We start from the raw sequence: 24,915 nt of genomic DNA on the forward strand, positions 1-24,915 counted from the left end.
TTAGTGGGTAGCATTTCAATGAAAGATGTGCACCTACCCATTTCTTTTTCATATTTTTTTTCATCACTTGTCATTCTTCCATTGAAAATCGAAAATAAAGTAATATTATATATTTTAAAAGTTAACTATAAAATGACAGCTTTAAATACGAGTGTGACCACCGCAATAATATACAAATTTGATATTACAAGTAGGTGTCCTTAATTTTATCGTTTTTTGTTAGGTACAAACTTTTTTAGAATGAAAATTTGGTGCAACTACATCCATGTTCTCGTGGATTTGTTTGCTTAATTTAGTGGCCAAATTCCAGCTGTTTAAAGTGGGGGTACTTGACAGGTGGATCTTGGTTCACAAGAATTCCCAACATAGAGCTATTAATTGAAAAGAATGAGTCACTAAATTCAAGTCAAGTCAGTTATCATGAATATTAGTAGCTCAATTGGTTGACTATATGAATTTTCACTTTTCTGGAGAGAGTTCGATTCCCCCATTGTAATCTCCTTTCCATATCCCCTTCCCCTCCCAATTTATTTATTTTTTAAAAGAAGTCAAGTCAGTTGTCTAATTGAAGTGGCCAAAATAGCAAATTCCTGCACTAACAATTTTATTTCCATGTGTCCAGCCGACTGACCCCCTTCCTCTATAAGTAGCTGTGTTAGCTGTATGAGCAATTATACAAGTACATGAGGTTTTATCACATTTGTGGAATAAACAGTTAAAGAAGATGCATCAGCAAGTATATTAGTTGAAGAGACAACTCATCCATTATGAATATTATTAGCAGATAATGGGTCTCCACTGTTAGGCTACAAGTATAAAGAAGATTTGACAGCGGAAAAATACACACAGAAATGATGTATACAAATATTTGAAAGCTCAAGATAATATTACACTAACCAAAGGGTAAGAACTAGCAAAAAGACATCTTGTATTTCATGGAGGGCATAAGCATACCTCCAAGCGGAAACAGAATTGCCTATAACCTTGACCAACCCTTTCAGAGTATGATAAGGGTTTTAGCAGATCCTCAGAACTTGTATTTTTGTCGAACAATTACTTCTATGTTACAACCACAGTTGATTAAGATTTGGAAAATGCACGTAGTGTTTCATCGAGGGCCTTCTGGTCATAATCACCGGTAAAGACACAGTTACCAAGTGAACCATTTAGAAGGATAAGTCTTAGCTTGCCATCTGCCACTTTTTTATCAACCTGACATCCAAAACAACAGAATCAATGGTTGAAGCAATGACTTCTAGTTATTAGGAGCTCAAAAAATTATGGACTCTTACAGCCATGATAGACTTGAACATCTCCACAGTCATAGTTTCTGGAGGTGAAGTTGGCAGCTTTGCCTGTTCTAAGATCTTCTGCACGCGCTGTACCAGTGAGTCATCAATCCAACCAAGCCGACGTGACATGTCAACAGCCATGACCTGAAAAAACATTGTACCAAGTTTATGCATCACGTATACTAATATGAATTTATCCCTCTTTATTTTCTTATGTTTTCTCCTTTCACGTTTCTCTGAAGAGCTGTCCAGTAGGGGGAAGAGAACACTTGGATAGGAGGTGATGCAAGTATGAAACCTATACCGTGCCAGCAGCAACTGCTTCTCCATGAAGCCACTGTCCATAGCCAACGCCAGTCTCAACTGCCTGCAAATAATAGCTCTTCTACTGAGACATTATCTCAGAAAATGACTTTAACAAGCCTATGTATATAACATTCAATATTTTTATTAAGATGCAACTTGACTGTTACACCATCAACAAAAGCACTCTTTTTCAGACAAGGAAGTAGAGACTTCCAAACAAGCATCAAATCCCTTGAACATTATAAGATGAAGAGAAATAGAACAACAATTGAAACTTACGAACTTCACATAAAGCTGTAATGACAAAATTATCTAGTTTCCCTTAACTATGACAGTCTTTTTTTTTTTTGAAACTGGTAACTTCTTAACTATGACAGTCTTCACAGGCAAACAAACTATTAAATGATGAGACACCATGAGATGGCCATCGAGCTCATGTAAAATATCAGCAACAGGAATGCACAACAACTGTCAAACGCTTACATGACCAAAGGTATGACCCAAGTTCAAAGTTGCCCTCACTCCGCTTTCCTTCTCATCTTGAGAAACAACCTCTGCTTTGTTTTCACAGGAACGCCTAATAGCATAGGTAAATGCAGTGGGGTCCCTGGAAAAGGATAACCATTGTCAGTAACATGTGAAATTGCATCAGCTAGCCAGGTTACATTAATCTTAGCAAGTATGAAAACTTTAGGTTATGATATGAATGATTCAGTTCAAGTCATACAAACATTGTTGTATATACTTGTGACACCAGCTTGATCTTTAGAATGACAGTTACGACTTATCCAGAAAAGGTTATGATACTTCAAATTGAAGCCCAATATAAAGGTCAAAAGACTTGACAAACTCCTAAAAATGGGTGGGGGTGGGGGTGGGGGTGGGGGTGGGGAGGACACATAACTCCTCCACTTGCATTCCCCTATTTCTCATCAAGGTGTTCTTACATTCTTAATGGGCCATATAAGATGGTAGAAAAGTTGTACTTTGTGCCTATGTAAGTCTCTTTCTAGAGATGAAAGCTGGACAAACTAAAAGTTGGCAATTCAACTACTCAATGACATACAAATGATTACGATTGTTTACCTTGCTAATAATAATGGCATATTCTGTTCTTGCCACTCGAAAAACTCAGCATCTCTAATGAGTCCATATTTTATCACCTCTGCGAGGCCAGATGCTAATTCTCTATCTGGTAAAGTATTCAGGGTATCCGTGTCTATAAGCACACATTGTGGCTGGTAGAATGCTCCAATCATATTTTTACCAAGTGGATGGTTTATTCCAGTTTTGCCTCCAACTGAAGAATCTACCTAAAGACAGTGGGCCAAAGAACATGATACAAAAGTTAGTATCACTAAATAGAAGAATCTATACTCATCAAACTAGATAAGATAATGCACATTCCAAGTCACATGTAATTTATTATAGAAAAGAGAAAAACTCATAGAACCTGTGCCATAACAGTGGTAGGGATCTGAATAAAATTAACTCCACGAAGATAGGAAGCGGCGGCATATCCACACATGTCACCTATAACTCCACCACCGAGAGCGACAAATGTACACCGACGATCCAGCCTTGATTCAATGGCTTTATCAAAGACTTTCATAAGAGTTTCCTGAAATAGCATATTGACAATGTCACATAAACCTTAAAGATGAAATGTTTCTCTTGAAACTCATATTCGTAAAACCCAAAGCTGCTTACCATGTTTTTAAATTGCTCACCATCTGGCAAAATGACACTTTCTACGGTAACATTAGGGTTTCCATCTGTCAAAGTGCTTATAGTTTTATCAAGATATAGAGGGGCAACTGTAGTGTTAGTAACTACAAGGACTCTCTTCCCATGAATATGCCTGCATATAAGATGGCAGGAAATTTAACATGGAAATTCACAAGAAGTCGCAAACGAATATAAAGACAAACAGACAAACACATAAAATAAAATAAGTTAAAATAAAACTGGAAACAACTCCAAGTTAGGCCAAATATGTTATCATGAATCCATGATAGATCAAATTTGTTTCTTAATTTCCTTTGAACAAGTAAAAACAACCAACCAACAAGCAAATGAAACCAAGACTCTGAGATTTTAATATTTCTTTCTGAAACCTTATAGTTCAATATCCACATAAATCAGCAAATGAAACCATAACCTTGAGAGAAATATCTTGTATCAGTGCTGACCAACCCGGACTAGCACAATCAAAACTTACTTGGTCCTCCAAACTAGCTTGGCCCTCTTTTATAGCAAAGTGGGGCTCACCATGACTGGCAACACTAACATTTGTTCACCTAACTGCCTTTTTATTTTGTTGTTTTCTGTGTCCATTTATACTTGGGTCATTTTTTGCTACAGAAAACAAAACCTATTGATGTAAAGACATCCTAGGATTTACTGTTTGGATGTCACTAAGTTGATTTGAATACATCTCATGTTGCAAAGTGGCAGATTAACTAATTTTGACTCACTTTCAAACTGAACCAGCTTGAAATGGACTATGTTTTCATGAAGATCATTGTTTCAAATAGAGGTGGTTTGTGTAGAAATTGTTAATGTTCATTTATATGCGCCTTCACCAACTAATCTTTATATGCATCATAAAAATAACAGTTCTTTGAGTGCACTGTTACCCGCTTTACAAACAAAGAAGACTATTAATAAGTCAATCCAACCCATTATTTATAACTTCTTTTTTGATAGGTAACCCATCCTTTATAACTAACATCCGATGTAAACTTCACCAATCTCTGCTCACATTTTGTAACATACTTGCACAATGTGATGAAAGGTTTACAGGAAAAATATTCATGAGTTTGATAACACTACCAGTATACTGTGAAAATACATCTAATTTGATAACTCTATTAAGATGTAGCTAAAATTCCATTGGAACCAAACTATAGGAACAGAAAATGAAGAACCTTTATGTGGTACTGAACTCATTGCCCAACGAGTAGGCCCTCCTCTCCGTGCTTTATTTGTAAGCTGTTGTTGTATGTGCCAGGAAGTACAAAAAGGAAGGTGATCAGTTACTGTCACACTGTAAAGTGGCCTCACAGTTTTGGGCGGTAATTCTCTTTGTTCGACATCAATGAAGTGCATTCATAGACAGTGCAGGAGGCTATGGCAAGTAGAAGGACTAGGGATTTGGGGAAAGCATAATGGAACACTAGTCCACTATGCCATTTTGGTTTATATGAAATGAAATGAATGGGAAGATGTTTCGAAGCAACAAGAGAAGCTTAAATAACACTGTTTCTACAATTTATACTTTAGTGTGAAGAAAGAATTTTCGTATAGATGGCTGTATAGGCTTAATAGGAAATCAAGATTAGCCTACATTTCCACTTCGTACTTGATTTTTCCTCTGTAATCTTGGTCAACTAATGAAAGGATATTTTACTTATCAAAAAAGAAAGTCCTACACACTCAACCACTACCACCAAAAGAGAACTTCTCTCTTCACAGCCCATGAAAACTAAAAGATTTTGGCACTACTAAAAGCATAAGACATGAGAATTGAGGCAGGCATATGATTCTACCCTCTATACCGCCTACAATGTCATGAAAATGATAATTGATAACGTCTAAAAGACCTGTTATTTTGCCTTTAAAAACAATCAAATATCCATATCCTGCACTCTATCCCAATTCGCCAGGTATATTTTTTCCCTGCAGATGTTAAGAGTGCTTCTTTCCCCACACAGACTTTTCAGGGAAAGACTTCCAAGTTCCTAATTTCACTGAACATCAATTAATGAAAGGATATTTCACTTATCAAAAAAAGAAAGTCCGACACACTCAACCACTACCACCAAAAGAGAACTTCCCTCTATACAGCCTATGAAAACTGAAAGATATTGGCAATGATGAGCTAACACCTAAAAGCCTAAGACATGGGGCATATTATGGAACATTGGAATTGAGGCAGACATATGATTCTACCCTCTATACTACCTAAGATATCACCAGAATGATAATTGAGAATGTCATATAAACATTTCATTTTGCCTTCAGAAACAATCAACTAATCGTATCCCGCACTCTATTCCAGTTCGCTGGGTATATATTTTGTTCCTGCAGATGCTAATAGTTCTTCTTTCCCCGCACGGGCTTTTCAGGGAAAGACTTCCAAGTTCCTAATTTCACCTAACATCATCCAGTATTCAATTAATAGTAGCTCTATTCTCTCTGTCAATCAAACTAATACTAAAGAATGCAAAAGTTTTCCTTTCATTATTAAAAACAAACGCCTATGAATAAAATCTAAGCAACTTGATGAAATTCAAGCAGTAGATAGCACAAGTAAGTCACCTTTGTAGGAGGTCAGGTTGATCAAGAAGTCCAGCCCCAATATAAATCGGGTAGCTCCGATTACCCAGATCCACTTCAACAACTGTAGGAGCCTGTGAACTCGCTTTACTGGACGACTGATCCATCACCTTCGTGGCAGAAGTTGCCAACACCTTCAATCGTGTGGTGGCTTTCGACTTCAGCCCACACCTGGAAGAAGGTGAAGAGACAGAAGCAGGGAAACGCACGTGGATGTCACGTGGAATTGCTCTGGATTGGTGGAGTTGGTGGGCCGAATTGGTGAAAGATAAAGCCTGTTTTGGGCAGAAAGACGACGCCATGAAAGTTGGTGTGGCGGAGGGAAGGGGAAAAATTGTGGCGTCGACGATTTGTGGATGGCTGGTTAGGTAGTTATGGGACTTTCATTTCATAGTGTTATAAGATTAAAAAAGATTGTTTAGGTGGGAATAGCGATGGAGGGCGTGGTAGGTGGAAATTTGGAAAATGCTTTTCCTGGTACAATTTTTTTGAGTCCCTACTTTTTTATTTTGACTGTAATACAAAAGTGCACAAATTGTCCTTTTATGACTTCCTTTATCCTCATTTTTGTGATTTAAAATTATGTATTTTTATTATAAAAACAATTTACATATACTCTTATTAGTATTATATAAAAGTGATTCATAACAAACTTCAAATCTCTTTAAACTATCAAATCCTAATTTTAGAGGTTGAGTTAAGAGTTACAAATTGGGTTACAAATTTATTTAAAATTTAGCCCTTCTCATATTTTTCGTATCATAATCAAGAAGATTTAGTAGTTTATTTAGAAGCAACTACCTAATGTTGTATTGACTAATATAAATTCTTCTGGTGTTTAACTTCTTTGCACCATTAAATTTAATTGATTCATCATACTAACATGTAGATTCGTGTTTGATAAACTCAATATTGTAATTTAAGATAAAACAACGACGTGCTATTGTTGATTTAATTGAACTAATGCCATAAAAATTTATTTACACTATTTGATTATAATGAGCGTAGTTGCACACACTTTGACTACAGCTATTAGATTGGTTTGGTTAGGAAGAAGACTGTTTATATATATTAGACACCACTTGTATTGAAAGAAGAAGATTATTTTATACAATGTTGCATTATCTAATAATAAAGTATTCTCCTTTACCAAAAAAATAAATAAGTCTAAAACTCTTCCTCCTAAAAATGATACCTTTTTTTTTTTTCCTATAAGGAGTACCTATTACTTCTCATGGATAAAAATATGAGGGTTTAAGGTAATTAATTTTCTGTGAAAATTTAAGTCTTTTGCATTTTGTATCCTAATGTACAGTATACTCTATTATTTTTTATAATTTATATCATATTTTATTATCTTTAATAATTTGCACCATAGTTTCTTTATTTCCTTGCAAACACATAATTTGCAATTTATTAAATTGAAAACTAGCCTATACTTCTATTATTATTGTTTTAGAAAAATCAAACAATTCTTTGACTAGCGAGAAAATGGCAAAAATGACCACTTAGAATAGAGATAGGTTCAAATTACTAGTCAACTGAAGATACATTTGAACAGTTTTGCAACGTGTTTTGGTATAATTTTTATTTATACTCCTCTTTTTTTTTTTTTTTTTTATATATGTCAATCCTTATTATAAACAGTTAGTTTATTATATTTCTTTTGTCCTCAATTACTTGTTTGTTTTTTTTTTATTGTCCTTAATTACTTGTCTATTTTAACAAATTAAGAAAGAATAATTTTTTTTACTTATTATACTCTCAATTAATTACTTTGAAAAATGTAGAACTTCTTGAAAATATTTAGTTTTTAACTCACCCACTTCATAATTAATATTGGTAAAATGGTAAATTCGTTATGTCAATCATTGTTTTCTTAATAAGTGTGTCAATTCAAAAGTGAACAAGTAATTAAGGACATAGGGAGTACTTGTCGTTTTATAAAATCAATGCATAAATTACAATATTATTTTTATCATACCTTTATAGTTAATTAGTCTTGAAAATAAATATTTGACCAACCTAGAAAAATCAGTAAGTAATTAATGTTCATTGTAATTACTTCATACATTGATTAATTAGTCTCATCCATTGCATTACTCTATAAATATATGATTTTGAAAAAGAAATCTCAACAAACAAATTAAAATGAAAGATATATTTATTTATCATTTATTGAAAAATTGACTAGGAAAATTAATAAGTAATTAATGTTCATTGTAAGTACTTGATACATTAATTAACTAGTCTCGCCATTGCATTACTCTATAAGATCTGATTTTGAAAAGGAAATCTCAACAAACAAATTAAAATAAAAGATGAATTTATTTATCATTTATTGAAAGTTGACTTAAAAAAACATTAAATAAGGAAAGAATTGTAAATTTACTTAGTTTCTTAATGCAAGTGAAATACAATTTTACTTAGTTTCTTTATTTATCTTCTTTGTTTCATATTCGAGTCTTTTTGGGTACGGAGTCACCTTTATTAGATACTCCTTCTGTCCCTAATTACTTGTCCATTTTTCCTTTTATAGTTGTCCCTAATTACTTGTCAATTTTGACAAATCAAGAAAGGACAATTTTCTTACCTATTATACCCTCAATTAAATGACTAATTACTTCGAAAAATGTAGAACTTTTCATATACTTCATAATTAATAGAGGTAAAATGGTAAATTCACCATGTCATTAATTGTTTTCTTAATATGTGTGTTAATTCAAAAGTGGATAAGTAATTAGGGACAGAGAGAGTAGTGTTTTACCCCATAAGTCTACACGTCTAGATGTGCATATTCAAATTTGAAGTGTTTACATATGAGGTAAGATTAAATTTAAATATCTATTTATGTATTACTATTTCTTAAATATAATCATTATAGTTTATTACATATTTGACAAAAATAAAAGAATGCTCAGTTTTTCACAAACTTGAAAGGACCAAAAATGTACTCAAAAGTATATTTAACGGACTAATCTGCACTTAGCCTCAAACATAAAAGACCATTGTTATTTTCTCCCAATTGGCCCTTTAGTTTTCTTTAAATACAAAAGTTATTTCTATTTGCTTAGCCAGACTAAAAAACGCGGGCATCAGCTTCTCCCTTACGCTAGCGGGGTTTGCTCTGAAAAACACCCGCCGTTTTTGGCTTTTGAAAACAACTATATCCACTGGAGAAGTTGCCCATTTGCTGTCTGCAGTTATGTATTTGGCTTAGTTTTGTCTAGGGTTCAATAATCTCAGTCTCTTCTCATCCTCACCTTAATCGTGCAAATTCCCTGATTTTGAAACTCTTCAAAGTTCTTGGTATTTAGAAAAACAACACTGATAACCGTTCTAGAGGTAATGAAGAAAGTCAAGAGGAATGTTGCCATTGTAATTTCGTCGTCCGACGACGATGAAGACTTCTCAGTGAAGTCGAATTTCACCCACACGAAATCGAAAGCGAAATCGGTATCGGCGTCAGTTCCGAGGAGGAACCCTAAAAGGGCTAAAACGGCGATACTTTCGGCATCATGTCCACGCCCATCTAAAGAGGGTAGTGTTTTCGATGAGGTAAAACATAGGACTCATTGGATTTAATTACAGTATTGTTTTAGTAAATAGGGCTACTATTCTCACCGTGCTTTTCATTTGAGTGAACGTTAGTAGTATAAACGGGAAACCTAGTTTGGTCTATACCAGTAGCAGATGTGAAGTAGTGGCAGTTAGTGAGGGTGCATCCATTGCTTGCGGTTTGATCTCTGTGCATATATTAGTTGAGAATTACTTACGGATTCCCTCATAAGTTATGTTGGGTTTAATACTCCCAATAAAACACTAGATTAATTATGTTAAATTATTCTTCTTATGTGGAAATTATTTGGCCAAAAGCGAACATTGTATTACTTATGCAAAATTGTGTGCTGGAATATCTTTACTCATCAAGCCAATCAAATGGCCCCTTACTTATCAGAATATATTTCAGCCTCATTCTATGGATCCTTAAGAAGGGCTTGACACCTAGTTCACATGAAGAGGAACAAACATAAATAAACTCAGTTGCTATGTTTAACAACCTTAGAACAAACTTTTCCCCCTAATGTCTTGTTTCACAGAAGTGAAAGAGTGCATGTTACCTAGAGAACTTATAGGAGTAGCTTACAAATATTCCTTGAACCTATGCAAGATCAAGAAAAAAACTCCTTGGCTTTACGGAATATATTTATTCAACAGTTTTATTTAGGAACCTTGGGAGATGTTTGCTTTATGGATTAAGTTCTCATGTCTCGACTAAACTGATCATGTTGGTTGTTCATTAGCTATATATTCTGTTGTCTCTGGGATACTCACTGTACTGTTACTTTTTGCCTTTGAGTACCTCAGAGTATTAATGGCATATGGTTTAACTGATTGCAGATGAAACGGTTTTGTGAGGAGTTTGATGATGATTTCACGGGCATCAAGGTATCTGCTGGTATGCTAGTTTCAAAAGATTTGGTTTTAGTATTTATTTGTATTAATGTCAATAATGAACTGGGATTTAGTTTTGCCTCTCCGTTTTATGAAGGCGTATGACCGTGTGGGTGACAGTATCTTTGTCAGTATAAATGTTAGTTTGTCATAGGCTACACCCTTATTTACATATCAAAACATTTAGCAACTTTTGAACCTTTCTTATACATCCATCTTATCACTTTTTAATCTCATTAAAATGTTCTGCTGAAGTTGCATGCCCTAGTTTTATCATTTTGTTTTGCAGACTGCATTCATTAGGTTTTGCATGCAGTCCAAGCTTCAGTTATGATATTATACTCTTGCTCATGATGCTATGGTCTGTCAACTCAACAGTATGGTACTTGCTATTTCTCACTAAACCTCGAATGGAAATATTACCTAAGATGCCCAGTTTAGAAATATTTTTTACTCTGTTTTATTTCTACTTCACTTTTGGGGTGTCAGATATGGTATTCACATGTTAAAATGTTGGAGCCGAACCATGACTCAAGTATCATCTAACTATGCAAGGTCTTTAGACTTCATGTTGATAATTCAGCTGGCAAATGCTTATTGGCCTGCATTTACAGTGATTTATCCTTCAACTCCTCCTGGTTTTGTGTTGTTTTGATTGCCAGCCCCTGTCTTCTCCATCAATGTATATGTTTTAACAGTCCTCCGAACCTCTTCATCTTCAGTTAGTCATCATTGCCAAAAGACTAAATTGTATGAAACTGAATCAGGTCTTCAAAGCAACAATGACATGTGGATCGACAAACATAAGCCTCATTTCCTGGAAGAGCTTGCAGTTCAAAAGAAGAAGGTAAAGAGGTGTATGTTTTTCTCTTAAATCTTCTCGGATGTGAAGGTTTTAATGTTTGTTTCCTGTGCTTGATTTTGCAGGTTGAAGAAGTGAAAACATGGTTTGAAGAAAGACAAAAAGCTGCAATGGTACTTAATTAAGAGTGTTTTAAAGGCCTTATTAGTTTCTTTCTTTTCTTCGACTTCTAATAGTCTGACAACACATGGTCACAATTCCTGGTTCAACCGAGTGAATATTGCATATCTACTTTCCTTTTCCCTATTATCTTAAAGAAGTTCACTGTTTCTTATTCTTTGGTAGTGATCTTAAAATCGTTTTTATGATACTGGAAATAGTTACTTATTGTTGCTTTGCTGGGGAACCTTATTTTGTAATGAAGGTTGAGTGGAGTATTAAGCATACATATGCACAGAATAAAGTCTCTTTTTCTTGTTTCCCTGTTTGCAATGTGTTGCCTGGAGATCCATAGGGGTGCGGGATATAATTGGGATCTTATAACAACTTATGGTCGTCAGGTGTGTCTTGGTTACCATTCTTTATTTTTTAGCAAATCGGGAATAAACTTTTGTATCATAGTTTGCGCCGGCTTGATCCAAAAAAAGTTCGTGCTTGCCCTGGTCATTGTTTAGATGTGTAAGTGGAAACGATAATTAGTTATGGTGCTAAAAGGAAAAACGTTTGATCTAGGAAATTGTTGTATGATAGTAGTATTGGTGATTTCTCCTGGTCTGACATTTAGCATCTGTAATTTTGAGGGTTTGGTTTTTTCAGGTGCACTTGTTTTTACAGTGTTTTTGACATGACAAGTCTTTTCTGCAATGTTCACATTTTACATTGTCGGAACTGAGATTTTTCCTCTGCTGGATGCAGGATGGTCTTAGTAATGTTCTTCTTGTTGCTGGACCTTCTGGTGTTGGAAAAACTGTATGTCACTGTTTTCCTTACTCTTTATTTAATTTAACACGAGTGATATGGGACAATTTAGTTCTTTTAACTATTCTGAATCAGGGATGCCATGTTTGAAACTTGTCTTACTCCTTTGAGGTCTGTAAACCTTGCATGATCATTGGGTGCTTGTCATCTTCTAGGCAACTATCCATGCTATTGCTTCGAATCTTGGTGTCAAAATATGGGAGTGGACCACACCTACTCCAACAGTTTGGCCAGAGCATTTGCATAATTCTAATTCAGGTACATATTCATGTGTTGGAAAACGGTGCTGCTCCAAGCTATCAAGTGCTTGTTCAAAAAATTGGTTTCTTCATATTATCATTTCATATTTATTTTTTAATGTTGATCTAGGGTTAAAATACATGTCAAAACTAGATGAGTTTGAAGTTTTTGTTGAGAGGGTGAGAAAGTATGGATTGACTTCTCCAACGTTGAAGGGATCACAGGCTTCAGTCATACTCTTAGTTGATGATCTTCCTGTGGTAAATGTAAGAGCTGCATATGGAAGGCTTCAAAGGTGTTTGACCCTACTTGTGCAATTAGTCCGCATTCCAACAGCCATAGTGATCACCAACTATGACAAGGATGACTCTGCAGACTTTAGCACACGCTGCTGGGAAGAACTCCTTCTATCTCTTCATAGTGCTGGTGCTTGTAAGGTTGCGTTCCTTGATAGACTTACTTTGGATTTTGAATTCTTTTCACCTGCTTATCTTGAATCAAATGTCAAACATCCCCTATGAGTATGAAAACATGATAAATCAGCTTCCTGGGCTAATTTTAAGCAATTTGACCTGCAACACACCAACACCACCCACAGCCTGCAGGCCAAAGGGCAAAATAGTTCTCTCTTTGAAATCAGCAAATTGAATTAAAGGATCTTTTCCTGTCTTTGATGGTAAAACGCCAGGGAAGTTTATCATGTTTCAAAGGCTGGGGAGGAGGCAGTTATCCAACATTAGATTCTAAGTTACTAGAGTATGCCAACTTTTTTTACTTGAGTTCATTGTTTTCAGGTCAACTTCAACCCTGTCACTGTCAATTCAATCAAAAAAACACTTACAGCTATATGCAGAAAGGAGCAGCGTGAAGTTGGCGCTGATTCAATTGACCTAATAGCCAAAGCAAGTGGAGGTGATATCAGACAGGCAATTAATTATCTGCAATATCTCTGTCTTAAACCACATAGAAGGCCTATTCTATCGTCACAAGAAAGACTGGATAATGCTAGTTGTTTGGATGATGTGTTTTGTTTGCCATTTGGAAAAGATGAAAATCTCTCTCTATTCCATGCATTAGGCAAATTTCTACACAACAAAAGAGAAAGTGAGCACACAATTGCATCAGGTACATCTGACTAAACTTCATTCTCAGGATACAGTGAGTTGCAAGTGCTTACAGAACTTAGTAACTGTGTGCTTCCACACCTTTTCTCTAGCGACAAATTACTCCATCTTTGCAGGTAATGCTTCCTCATGGGGAATGCATATTTTAGCATGTGCTTGAGTGGTCTAATCATGCAATCCTGGTTTGTTATTTATGATTCACAATATGCAATACTGTATCTTCGAAGAGTTTTTCAATTGCTTAATGTGGTTTCAGCGCTTGTAGACACTGCTCAAATAAAGTTGTTAAGCAGATTCCCTGAGATGTAATAATGAAACATTGTTTAAGAATGACTGATATGAGCATTGGTGATTATCCAATGAGTAGTCTCCCAAGTGATTGTAATTGGAAGAATAGAAGATTAACGTTTTCACCTTGTGTAAATTACTGCCATAGGTATGAACTTACATGTTATATGTGAGGTTTTTTCTATTACAAAGCTACAACTCTTTTTTGACCATGTTATCTTATGCCCTTTTGGAGTAAGATATAAGAGTTCTCTGCCATGTGAATTGAAAGTGAATAATTGAGAGAACTGAACTGTCTTTGGCAAAGCCTCTGATACAGACTCCTTTTTTTTGTAGATAGAGACGCATTCCTTCTGAAGGAAAAATTTGTCAGGTTTCCTCTTAAAATGGATGCTCCAGAAGTTATTCTTTGTCAAGCACATGGACAAGCAACGACTCTTTCTGATTTTCTGCATGAAAATGGTAATTTTTTTTCTTAAGGTGGATGGGCTTTCCAATAATCTGGTCTGCTCTTTGATTTTTTTGGAATGAATTTCAATGGTGGCAATGCTGGACTCAGGGTTACTTTTTTTTTTTTAATTCAAGCACCAAAATCTGCCATTCTGTGACATAATGCTATTTCTGGATCATATTCGACCTGCTTTGTTTGTGGGCTATATCTAACAACATTAGATTCACCACAAGTCCCAATAGCTTGAACTTCTGCGTTAGTGGTGAATTTCACCGGCAAACTAAATGTTGACAGAGCTTGTGTTTTTTATCTTCTTTCCGGTTTCTTAGATTAGAGGAGAAATACTATTTCTATTGTTTAACTTGCATTTACTACCTAATGGATTGTGCATGAAATGGGGGGTAATTAAGACTTATGGCCATCATATCTGCACATAGAAATGTAGAGTATGTTATTGTCTAACATATATAGAGTATGTTATTGTCTAATATATAAGTGGTTTGTGTTTGTCTAATTCAACTACTGATTTTCAACTTTGTTGCAGTTTTAGACTTTTTGAGTGAAGACGCAATAGATGATGCCTGGCTTGTGGCATCATATTTAAGTGATGCGGATTTTCTTCTGTCTTCACTTAGTGGACATCTATCTAGAGACTTTGGAGCTGAGAACATCATACAGTCAGCTGCTGCCTCAGTTGCTGCTAGAGGAGTATTATTTGGGAATGCTCATCCAGTGCCTTCCAGGTATAAAGACATTACGTGGTTCGTTATGTTTTGCTTATATAAAGTACCTAAAAATAATTTATTGCAAATTCCCGTGAGAAATCAGGTGGCATGCTATTCGACGTCCCAAACTGTGGGAGGTTGAACAATCATCACGTCGCAATAAGGTAAGATTCTTCCTGTCGCGTTCTCTGCTCCTTTCTCTTGATCTTGCTCACATAGCTTCTTATAACATGGATTTATCTGGATCAAGTCCTGAACATAATGTTTCTCACTAATGTAGTTGCTTAGGAAGCACTAGTGCACTACAACATTATTTTTTGTAATGTTTGGTTGCTATTTTGTTTTCCTTGTAACTAATACATACTTACGCATGTGGGAATCTATATAATATTTTATGTTAGATATAATGTAGAATAAGAATGTGGGTATTAGTAATACATGGATTAAGAACATTAAATGACAAAATTAATCCTCATAATAGTAAAACAGCCTCTTCTTTTTGTTTAAAAATGTAAACATGTATTTTAAGCAATGCATTGTAATTGTATCAAACTAAACATCCAACATGACAATAATCCCTACATTACTAAACTGCATTATTTGTCTTTAAACCAAACGACCTCATGTTGTCCACTGATTTTGGATTTTGATCACATCCTAACTAAGTTGATGTGCTTGCAGCGTCAAATGTTTAATCAGAGGGATGACTTGCCTTATAGCCTAACCACATATAGTCAGATAGTTATGGCAACCGAGTTTAGGCCTTCCCTTAAATGGCTTGGATGCAGAGCGTCTGAAAGTTTCCAAGCAGACGACATGGTTGAAGAAGACTCGGATAGCACCTGTTTGCATGAGGATAAGCTGGATTTGTCAGACGATGAGATAGAAGATTGGTAGTTTGAAGCAGTGTATGAATGTGTATCAATATATGGTCCATGCGGGTTCTTTTTCACCTGTAAATTATGTACATGGCTGAAATTATGTAAAATTTTTAGAGGAAACATACAACTAGTTTATACTAATTGAAGTAATATTTTGATCAGTGCAGGAATTTGTGACGAAAGACCTTTGTTTTATAGTTTAAGGAATATTCAACAAACTGTTGCTAGATAGTACCTATGACTTTCAATAAAGTGAAGATGATCCACTAAGGAACTGGAAAACTATGTTACTACTTTAATAGGAGGAGATATGGACACAAGTACTGTTTTGTCACTATTCCAGATGGCATTGAAGAATTGGATCTGAAATTTGTTTTGATAAATCTCAAGTCATATTCCATGAATGGAAAAAAGTTGATCTCACCGATAGGATATTTGTTAGTTTTATCTTCTAGTTATTTAATCAATATTGTACTTCAACCATTCTCCAGTGTAAATTTTCAAATAACCTCACGAACTGGGAAACAAGCAAAAATGATAAATCTCACAAATTTGTTTTGTTTCGTGAACTTATGTAGTCGCCACAAGTTCAGAATACTTTCACTCCACACTTTCTTGTAGTTAAACAAATATAAGTTATTTATTTATTATTCATTGTGAGAAGGTAAATTTAACTTGATAATAAATGAAACCAATCACTTCTTCAAACCACCTCTCTACTTCACCTCACAAGGGATTAAGCCAACATACAATCCTGCCTACAATGACGTATAATAGTGATGCAAATGGGCGGATTGGGTCAAATTTGGGCGAGTTAAAAATGGGTTAACATAAAATGGGTAATAATTCAACCCGCCCATATTTAATATGGGTAAAAATGGATTGAGTAACAAATGGGTTGGGTAAAATACTAGTTTACTCATCTTTTCATGAGTAAATAATACTCTACTTAAGAATTCAACATGGAGGTTAAATATTTTAGTCTTTCTTTTATTGTATCATAAGGGGTCGTTTGGTTTGAATATGAGTTATGATGGGATAAGTTATGTTGGGATAAGTTATGTTGGGATTAGTTATGATGGGATAAGTTGTCCTGGGATTATTTCTTATTGAGTGTTTGGTTTGTTATATTCAAAATAATATATATTGATAAATTTTAAGAACAAGTTGTTTGTTTACAAAATTACCCTTCACTTTATTTAAACTTTTTAAATTTTTCTTTGTGAGCTTTAGTTATTCATTTTTTAAAATAAAACTTTTATTTTTTTTAACTTAAATATTTTTGTTTATGTATTCCCATGATAAGTACCATGTGTATTTAAAAATATAACTTTTTTCTTATTTAGCTTAAAAATAGAACTTTCCTCTTAAGTTTATTAAAGAGAAGAAAATTTATGAGAAATCAAAATAAAATAAACATAAGAATTAGTCAAATAAATTCATAAATAAAAATTATATTTATATAGTATAATTTTTTAATAGGAAAATATGTATAATTATCATAAAAATAAGGAGTAGTAAATATTATTATACATGGTATTAAAAAAAATGTAAATATACATAAATGTAAAAAATGATATATAAAAAGGATTTAAAGGGACATATTTGTCATTTACCTATTCTATCTCGGGATAAGTTATCCCGGGATTACTATACCACCCATGGGGAGGGATAACTTATCCCGGTACTAATTATTAATCCCGGGATAAGTTATCCCGGACTTGCCAACCAAACAACATAATTTTTTTTTTATCCCATCACTATTTCCTTATCCCATCACTATTATTTCTAATCCCTCACACCAAACGAGCCCTAAAAGTCAAAAAAAAAAAATCCTATAACTTTTCAATATAAAATAAATTTATGTGAGAACAAGGGAAAAATATTTTTAATTTCAAAGTAAATGAATATTTACACTTTAGGACTAAAACATGCTTAATGCACTTTAAGCAATGTCAATACTTACATTTTAGGACTAAAACATACTTAATACATGATTTGCTTATTTTACACTATTACTACTATTTATTATCCAATATAAAATTAAACAAATAAAAAATAATAATTATAATTAACAAAAAAAAATGTAAATTTAAAATATATATTTTTGGAGGGCCAAAGACTCCACCTTTTCAATTATAGAGAAAAATAATTAATTCTATAGAAGAACATAAAAAGGAAGAGAAGTTACAATATTTTTAGTGATATCATGAATTTTGAGGGAATAAAAGTTAGAAGCTTAACCCATTTGACTGATCCATATTTTTATGAGTTGAATATGGGTATCAACCCATATTTTACCCATGTAAAAAATTACTCACCCAACCCATTAAAATTGGGTTCATTTTGCCGGCACTAACGTATAGTAATCCCAGGCCTCACACTGGTTTAGGACTTGAAAGTAACAAGAGAAACCAATGAGTACACGATTGAAAACAACATACAAATGCAACTTTGGCAAAACTATTTTTTCCCAGCATTTGATCCAAAAGGACAAATGGAAAAACACTAGCAACTGTTTCCGAGCAAAGCTAAAGCATACTTCAAAATCCTAACATCATCTAACGCCAAAAGCTAGCAATCTATATCACCTACCTCCATCAGCCAGCCATACTTACACTGTCGATAATTGCTTAAGCCGTAATCATCTCTTTCGCTCACTTTCAAGAAAATCTGCATTTCTAAGTTCCCCAATAAATTATAGCACATACTGGGAAACCAGTAGGGGGAATTCAAGAACACGTATATACATTTTTCCTGCTGGCTGCCTGGACCACAATGAAGCGCACACTCTGTATCTCAAGGCAAAATCCTCTTCATTTCATGCACCTGATCAGTATTTTTAGCTTGATTATATACCGACTCAAATGCATGTGTCCATACATTGGCAAAACCCGTCACAGCCTGAAAAACATGTGGCAAACCCATCTGTAGATTGTTCAATGTCATTGCCCTTGTTACACTCACAGCTTTGTCATACTTGGCCTTCTCATCCTCAGCTTTTGCTCTGATAGCATCCACCTTAGCTCGTTTCTCGGTCACAGGGTTCTTGCTCCTTGTACTACTGCTAGAGGAATCGGGTATAGAATACGGGCCATACTTGGACTCTAGTGACCGAAGCTCAGAAGATTTCTTGTCGAGCTCTTTAAATGCCATCTCTGATTTCTTCTTTTGCTTGATCTCTTCTGATTGCTGCACCACAATGGCATGGATAACAGTTAGTAAACTGTTGATTCCTTCCGATGCTACTTTGTCTGGAGCATTGTTGACTGCAAGATGCCACTCTTCACAAAGGGAGTAAACTGCATTGTCCTGGCTGGTCTTAGGTACGGGGTTGTTGCCAAGCTGGAATAGGCTAAGACGGAGCCAGCCAGTAAGGGACTGAATATAATCCCGGTGAGATTTCACTAGGTTGCAAAAAGATAGGTGCCACTGTTCCAGTTCAAGCTCAAGTTGTAATGTTGATTGTCGATGAAGCTCAGAGGTAGGATAAGTTGATGGCACAGTATTGAGATACTTCAACTGCTGCACTATATGCGTTTGAACATGATGGCATTCATACATGCTTCTCCACATGTACATCAACCTGTAAACCATAAACAATAAGGAGACAAAAGATGGAAGGAAAAGTTCAAATGATTCTTGCAATATTATCCTTTTTGCTGAAACTCGAAAAATTGTTTCCCTTACTCACAAGGTGCTAGTTTGTACATTAATTACTGGTGAAAGTTAAAAGATTGTCCCATGAGATATAAAGGAGCAACATTGAATTTCATTAACTTCATCCTTAATTGCCAGTATTCATTTTGCAACTGAGTATAGTGGGCCTTTGTTTCTAGCTATCTACCGTCTTTAACTTCAATTTGACCCCACCAAAAGAAAAGTGGGTAACCTTAATTTCAGTCAACAATTGACCACATTGAATAATTTCAGTCTCACTCTTAAATAGAAGTTGGCCTTTTCACAATTTTTAACAGAAGAGCAGACTGTTGTATGCTGCTTTCGTATATTTTTAGGTAGCAAAAAGGGACATGAACCGAATCTGTTAAAGGAGTCAAAAGTTTCCCATTCTGTACGGAGAGCCATTCGTTGCTTTTTAGTACATATTGCTATAGCTGACTTTGACCCCTCAAAATTGTAAACATTCTGGACAGCAAAAACAATATCAAATTGATTTTTTTTAATTTTACTAAGAGATAAACATAAAGAGGGTGAATAGAACAAACCCTTTGACCAGATCAACAAGTTGTGGATAGAGCTCTGACTCCCTTAATTTGATGATTTCAGCTGATGTAGTTTCAATAGCTTGTGCAGCAACCATCATTTGTGATTCCAACTTTTCTACTTCTTTCTTGGCTTTCTCTGTTTTCACATAATCAGCCCTCTTCATCTCTAGTTTCCTAGCATGACCTCCCCTTTTCTCATGCTCCAACTTTAATGCCTCAGCATGCTATAAATCATAATCAAATAATTCATAAGAAAAAATAGGACAACAATATAATATATAAAAGTTTAATTTTACCTTGACCTCAAGATAGAGTTTTTTCTCCCAAGCATATAATCTCTCCACAGTGGAACAGTGGGAAGCTGCTTTGGCACCATTTGCCCCATTGATGGATTTGTTCATTGGGTCATCACAAAATCTTCCAATTCCATTCCATCTTGAACTTCCACCAAATGACCATGAAAAAGGACTCATCAACTTATCTACAAAACCCCCAAAGAACTAATATTTATATATTTTTGGGTAAGCATGTTGTACCTGGTGCAGTTATATGTGTACATACCTGAAGATCTTTGTTCGGAAAAAGCACAATTGGGAACTTCCAAAAGCAATGAGAGTTGTCCACCAGCATCAGCAGCATTAAGAAAGTACTCATCGAGCTCTTTGATGATTTCCACCAAGTCTTTGCTTTTAGTAGAGACCACCACCGCAAGTTCACTTGTTGAAGTGGTTTCTTTAGAAAACTGGCTAACCGCCGACGGCGGAGCCGCCACGCTCGCCGCTCCAACCGTGGTGGTGATGGCGGCCTCCGATGTTATCGTTGTCTCGTCCCATTCTTCCTCCGTGACTGACCTCGAAGATGACGGAGGCGGCACAAATGGGTCCCAGAAATCCCAATTTGATGTCGCCGGAGGAGGAGGTGGAGGCGGCGGCGGCGGAGGGGGTGGTGGAAGGGCGGAAGATGTAGTGGTAGAGGTTGTCCAGGATGTAGGACTCATCGGTGGTGGCGGCGGAGGAGGCGGGTGAGGGGTGGTGAGTCGCCGTGGTGGCGACGGTGGAAGTGGTGGAAGGTGGTGGTTTTGGGGGTGGAGATCAGTTTCTCCGGTAGCAAACTGAAGCAAAGCAGAACCAGTATTCCTCAATGAACGTAAGTACATAGAATGAGAAGCAGAAAAAGCTTGTCTTGATTTTACTAACTGTTTCATGTATCTCTTTCGAGCTTTGCATCTTGAAACCAATTCTTCTCTCTCTAATCTTGAATACCAACAACCCATTTTTGATCTAATTTTTCTCCTCTCCTCTCTTCTCTTCTTCTTCTTCTTCAAAAAAACACAACTCAAAAAGAGCAAAGCTTAGCTAAAACCAAGCCTCACTTTAACCTTTTCTCCTTTCTTGAACTATCAACCATGTTCCATGTGTGTTGTACTCCAAAGACTGACACACCAATTTCAGACCAAAAAGAATAAATAAAAAAAAAGTACTCTTCTTTTTTCTTTTTGCTTATTACTCAGACAGATCAAAAATTGAATCTTTACACCAGCTATCCCCAATTTGAGAACACCAACAAAATCACCATTTCAATGGGGAATGTGTGAGAGAGAATGGGGGGAGGAGCATAAATTTGGAATTGTACAGAGGCAAAGGTGTTGGACAGAGTGCCAATTTTATTTTTTTATTTATAATCCTAACAGGTGAACCAAAATGCCCTATTTGAAGATGTTGTGTTATTTACCAAATAAGACATTCTGTGGTCAAATGCATGAAATCTTGCAAAGCATGACCTGTGTTGAGGAAGAGATGGGTAGTTTGGTAATATAAATATTTCAACGGACACGAGTCAATTTATAAGGTAATAAATTGAGTTTAAATTCCAGAGAGGGAGAGGGGTCGAGTCATGACTCATGAATGGGATGATAATGCATCGGTTACGAGGTCAATCTGGCTAAGGATTAACTACCCATATTATTCTTATGGTCTCCTTCTCTTTATTTTTACTTTCACATATTTATTAAATAAAGAAAAATATTTAATTAATATGACTATTTTATTATATTTATTAATTAACGTTTAATATTAAGTCTTGAAAAATAATAATTAATATTAAGGATAAAATATGAAAAAAATAATTATTTAAAAAAAATATATTTAAAATAATAAATAAAAATCCATTTTTAAATTAGTGGACAAGTATTTAGTTATTTATTCCCTTCGTCTGAAATGGGAAAAGAAAATAATTAAGATTTACATCACTAATATTTTTTCCAGTTTTCTACATTTTTTCTTCTTTACATTTACTTCACTATTTTTTTCTCTCGTTTTCGACATTTTCGAAAGAGCATGACCTCTTAGAAGAGAGACTAGAAATTATACTATTTAATCATAATTTAATAGATTTCTGATATATACCAAAATTTGAATTAAAACTACTATATTCAAATGAACCCGTAACATCTATCCCTCTTATAACACTAGAATTTTTTTTTAAAAATCATTATTTTGAAGTGCCATGAGTATCATATTGGTAAAAAAAAAAACAATAAGAAATATCCAATTGTAAAAATTACTCGATCTGTTTTATATTAGTTATCCACCTTATTAAATTAAGAAAGTATTAATTATTTATTTATATCTTCATTGTAATTAATTCTTTTTGAAAGTGTTTTTATTTATAAAATTTATAAGAATTTTTTTAAGAGATGAATTAGAAAAATTATTTTCTTACTTTTGATTTAATTAACACTGCAAAATGAAAGTGATCAATGGAGGAAGGAAGTATATTTCAAGTGTATACCAGTGTACTATATTTCTAATCATTTTATTCTTTCTATTGAAAACATGCAACTCTTGAACATCTCAACAAAATACTTCACCTTAATTGTCGCAAGAATTAATTAGAAAAGGACAAAATAAATTAAATGAGATAACTTACTCACATATGCTGTTCACGAAAAATTCGACTCTTGCTCGAATTTCACTTAATAATTATAAATAAATTAATACTTTTATTAATATAATTTATATAAATATGAATTGTGAATAAAACATTTTCGTTTTGTATTAGTATTCCCTTTTGCCGTTCCGCGGGATAACAGGTGGTTTGCATGAGACAATGCGGTGAGAGGATTTAATTAGACGGAAGATTATGCTTAAATTGTTTTGCTTTTCATAGGGAACTGTGATAGTGGAATATACAAGAGGTCAATTACAAATTGCACAGGTCCACTTTCTGACATTTTTGCCCTCACGTTTCATTTACAAATTGCTCCTCTCTCTAGTTATTTATCATTGGCTTTTTCACACATAAATTAAGAAATGGTAAATGAGAGGGGTAATTTGATACTCTCATATCCAATAATACTTGTATATTACTCTCTTTGTCCCTATTCACTTGTCCATTTTTTTTTATAGTTATCCCTAATTATTTATCCATTTTGACAAATCAAGAAAGGACAAAAAAAATTCTTATTATACCCTCAATTAATTACTTTGAAAAAGGTATAACTTTTTGAAAATATTAAAATTTAATTCATTCACTTCATAACTAATAGGGATAAAATGGTAAACTTACTATGTCAATAATTGTTTTCTTAATAGGTGTGTCAATTCAAAAGTGAACAAGTAATTAGGGACATAGGAAATATTAACTATGCACATTTAAAAAAAAATTATATATAGAAAGATAATTTTACGATATTACCTTTGAATATAACAAATATGATGTCTTGAAAAATGTAATAGGAAAATGACTATAATTAATGATAAAGATAAATTAGGAATTAAGGCTAAATTATCCATTGATTTAATGAAGTGAAAAAGTATTGTTGGACATCCCAAAATAGTATAGCGGACATCCCAAAATAGTATAGTGAACAACTATTGTAGGATAGATTATATTTAGTAACAAGAGTAGAATAAACACAAAATATTAAATTGTTCATTGATTTTATAAAATGAACAAATATTGCTGGACAATCCAAAATAGAAAATAAAGATAAACAGAGAGTATTTTTTTTAATATCCCAAAAAAATTGTAGTCACTAGTTTTCAGGTGTAGAATGAATGAATTCGCAACTATACCATCGATTGTAAACTGAATAAGAAATGTGAATCGTGTTAAGCAAATTTTAATGTAATAAACTAAATTGCAAAGGCGTAGCAAAAGAATTCATTTCTAACTTTTTTTTAATGAAAATACTTAGGGGCCGTTTGGTTACTGAATAAAGGCAAAGTTCATACATGAATAACTTGATTATTCACGTATCAATTTTATACCATGTTTGACTTGTAAATAGAAATAAAATTATTCATGTATAAGTTTTATACAATGTTTGGTTGGTGTCTCCAAATGTTGTATAAAAGTTATTCATGTATTGGTTTTATATGGTGTTTGATTGCATTTTTGTAATTCTACATAGTTAATATTCACATAACTGATGAAGAAATTTATGTATAATTTTATGCGGGATAGAAGGTGAAATAAGTTATGAGGATATTAGTTATACATGGATTAAAATAATAAAATTACATATTTACCCTTAATTTGTTTACTTAATTATTTGTTTGTAAATAATAATGTATGAAAGTACATAGAAATAGCGAATTATAAGATAATTAACGATGACTCTGATACCGAGATATTGAACAAAAGAATGACGAGATGTGTACCTTGTAACTTGCAGCGGAAGTCGTTGATTTTGCTACTTTAACAGGATTGCACTTCAAGTCTCTAGAGCTAATTGAGGTGAAGGTGACAAAAAAGTCCTAAAATTAAAATTGGTGACAAAAAAAAAATTGACCAAGGCAAACC

At 34.2% G+C, this 24,915-nt stretch overlaps 3 protein-coding genes across 4 annotated transcripts; 1 reads left to right on the top strand and 2 right to left on the bottom strand.

Annotated features, from left to right (window-relative positions):
- Positions 1 to 741: 741 nt before the first annotated feature.
- LOC125821812 (3-dehydroquinate synthase, chloroplastic) lies at positions 742 to 6,444 on the bottom strand. Its single transcript, XM_049501175.1, has 8 exons — positions 5,922 to 6,444; positions 3,309 to 3,459; positions 3,052 to 3,219; positions 2,685 to 2,911; positions 2,082 to 2,205; positions 1,597 to 1,659; positions 1,293 to 1,436; positions 742 to 1,212 (listed from the first exon to the last, which is right to left on the bottom strand). The coding sequence occupies exons 1-8, from the start codon at positions 6,239 to 6,241 to the stop codon at positions 1,081 to 1,083; spliced, it is 1,329 nt and encodes a 442-aa protein (XP_049357132.1). The 5' UTR covers positions 6,242 to 6,444; the 3' UTR covers positions 742 to 1,080.
- A 2,843-nt stretch (positions 6,445 to 9,287) lies between these two features.
- Positions 9,288 to 16,076, top strand: LOC125821811 (cell cycle checkpoint protein RAD17). Of its 2 annotated transcripts, XM_049501173.1 has the most exons (12): positions 9,288 to 9,497; positions 10,341 to 10,398; positions 11,162 to 11,241; positions 11,322 to 11,369; positions 12,112 to 12,165; positions 12,330 to 12,432; positions 12,544 to 12,851; positions 13,209 to 13,539; positions 14,163 to 14,288; positions 14,822 to 15,020; positions 15,106 to 15,166; positions 15,684 to 16,076. In XM_049501173.1, exons 1-12 carry the CDS (start codon positions 9,288 to 9,290, stop codon positions 15,897 to 15,899), a joined length of 1,794 nt encoding a protein of 597 aa, XP_049357130.1. In that variant the 3' UTR covers positions 15,900 to 16,076. The 2 variants fall into 2 exon arrangements, with proteins under 2 accessions (XP_049357130.1, XP_049357131.1); XM_049501174.1 differs by lacking the exon at positions 9,288 to 9,497 and having other exon boundaries at positions 10,355 to 10,388; positions 15,684 to 15,910.
- A 2,264-nt stretch (positions 16,077 to 18,340) lies between these two features.
- On the bottom strand, positions 18,341 to 21,772 carry LOC125821810 (protein ALTERED PHOSPHATE STARVATION RESPONSE 1). The gene is made up of 4 exons (XM_049501172.1): positions 20,671 to 21,772; positions 20,406 to 20,590; positions 20,110 to 20,333; positions 18,341 to 19,469 (listed from the first exon to the last, which is right to left on the bottom strand). The coding sequence occupies exons 1-4, from the start codon at positions 21,380 to 21,382 to the stop codon at positions 18,683 to 18,685; spliced, it is 1,908 nt and encodes a 635-aa protein (XP_049357129.1). The 5' UTR covers positions 21,383 to 21,772; the 3' UTR covers positions 18,341 to 18,682.
- Positions 21,773 to 24,915: the final 3,143 nt, after the last annotated feature.

Source organism: Solanum verrucosum, unplaced genomic scaffold (genome assembly GCF_900185275.1).
Source record: "Solanum verrucosum unplaced genomic scaffold, falcon-dt-bn FXZP01000103.1, whole genome shotgun sequence".
NCBI lineage: Eukaryota > Viridiplantae > Streptophyta > Magnoliopsida > Solanales > Solanaceae > Solanum > Solanum verrucosum.

Excerpts from the sequence above, each read along its gene's own strand:
- LOC125821812 (XM_049501175.1), bottom strand. The coding sequence starts at position 6,241 with ATGGCGTCGTCTTTCTGCCCAAAACAGGCTTTATCTTTCACCAATTCG. Across the intron at positions 2,206-2,684 it reads ATGCCATTATTATTAGCAAG|GGACCCCACTGCATTTACCT; the intron begins GTAAACAATCGT and ends ATCCTTTTCCAG. Across the intron at positions 1,213-1,292 it reads TGTTCAAGTCTATCATGGCT|GTTGATAAAAAAGTGGCAGA; the intron begins GTAAGAGTCCAT and ends TTTGGATGTCAG.
- LOC125821811 (XM_049501173.1), top strand. The coding sequence starts at position 9,288 with ATGAAGAAAGTCAAGAGGAATGTTGCCATTGTAATTTCGTCGTCCGAC. Across the intron at positions 9,498-10,340 it reads AGGGTAGTGTTTTCGATGAG|ATGAAACGGTTTTGTGAGGA; the intron begins GTAAAACATAGG and ends AACTGATTGCAG. Across the intron at positions 11,370-12,111 it reads AAAGACAAAAAGCTGCAATG|GATGGTCTTAGTAATGTTCT; the intron begins GTACTTAATTAA and ends TGCTGGATGCAG.
- LOC125821810 (XM_049501172.1), bottom strand. The coding sequence starts at position 21,382 with ATGGGTTGTTGGTATTCAAGATTAGAGAGAGAAGAATTGGTTTCAAGA. Across the intron at positions 20,591-20,670 it reads TTCCGAACAAAGATCTTCAG|ATAAGTTGATGAGTCCTTTT; the intron begins GTATGTACACAT and ends GGGGTTTTGTAG. Across the intron at positions 19,470-20,109 it reads CTTGTTGATCTGGTCAAAGG|GTTGATGTACATGTGGAGAA; the intron begins GTTTGTTCTATT and ends TATGGTTTACAG.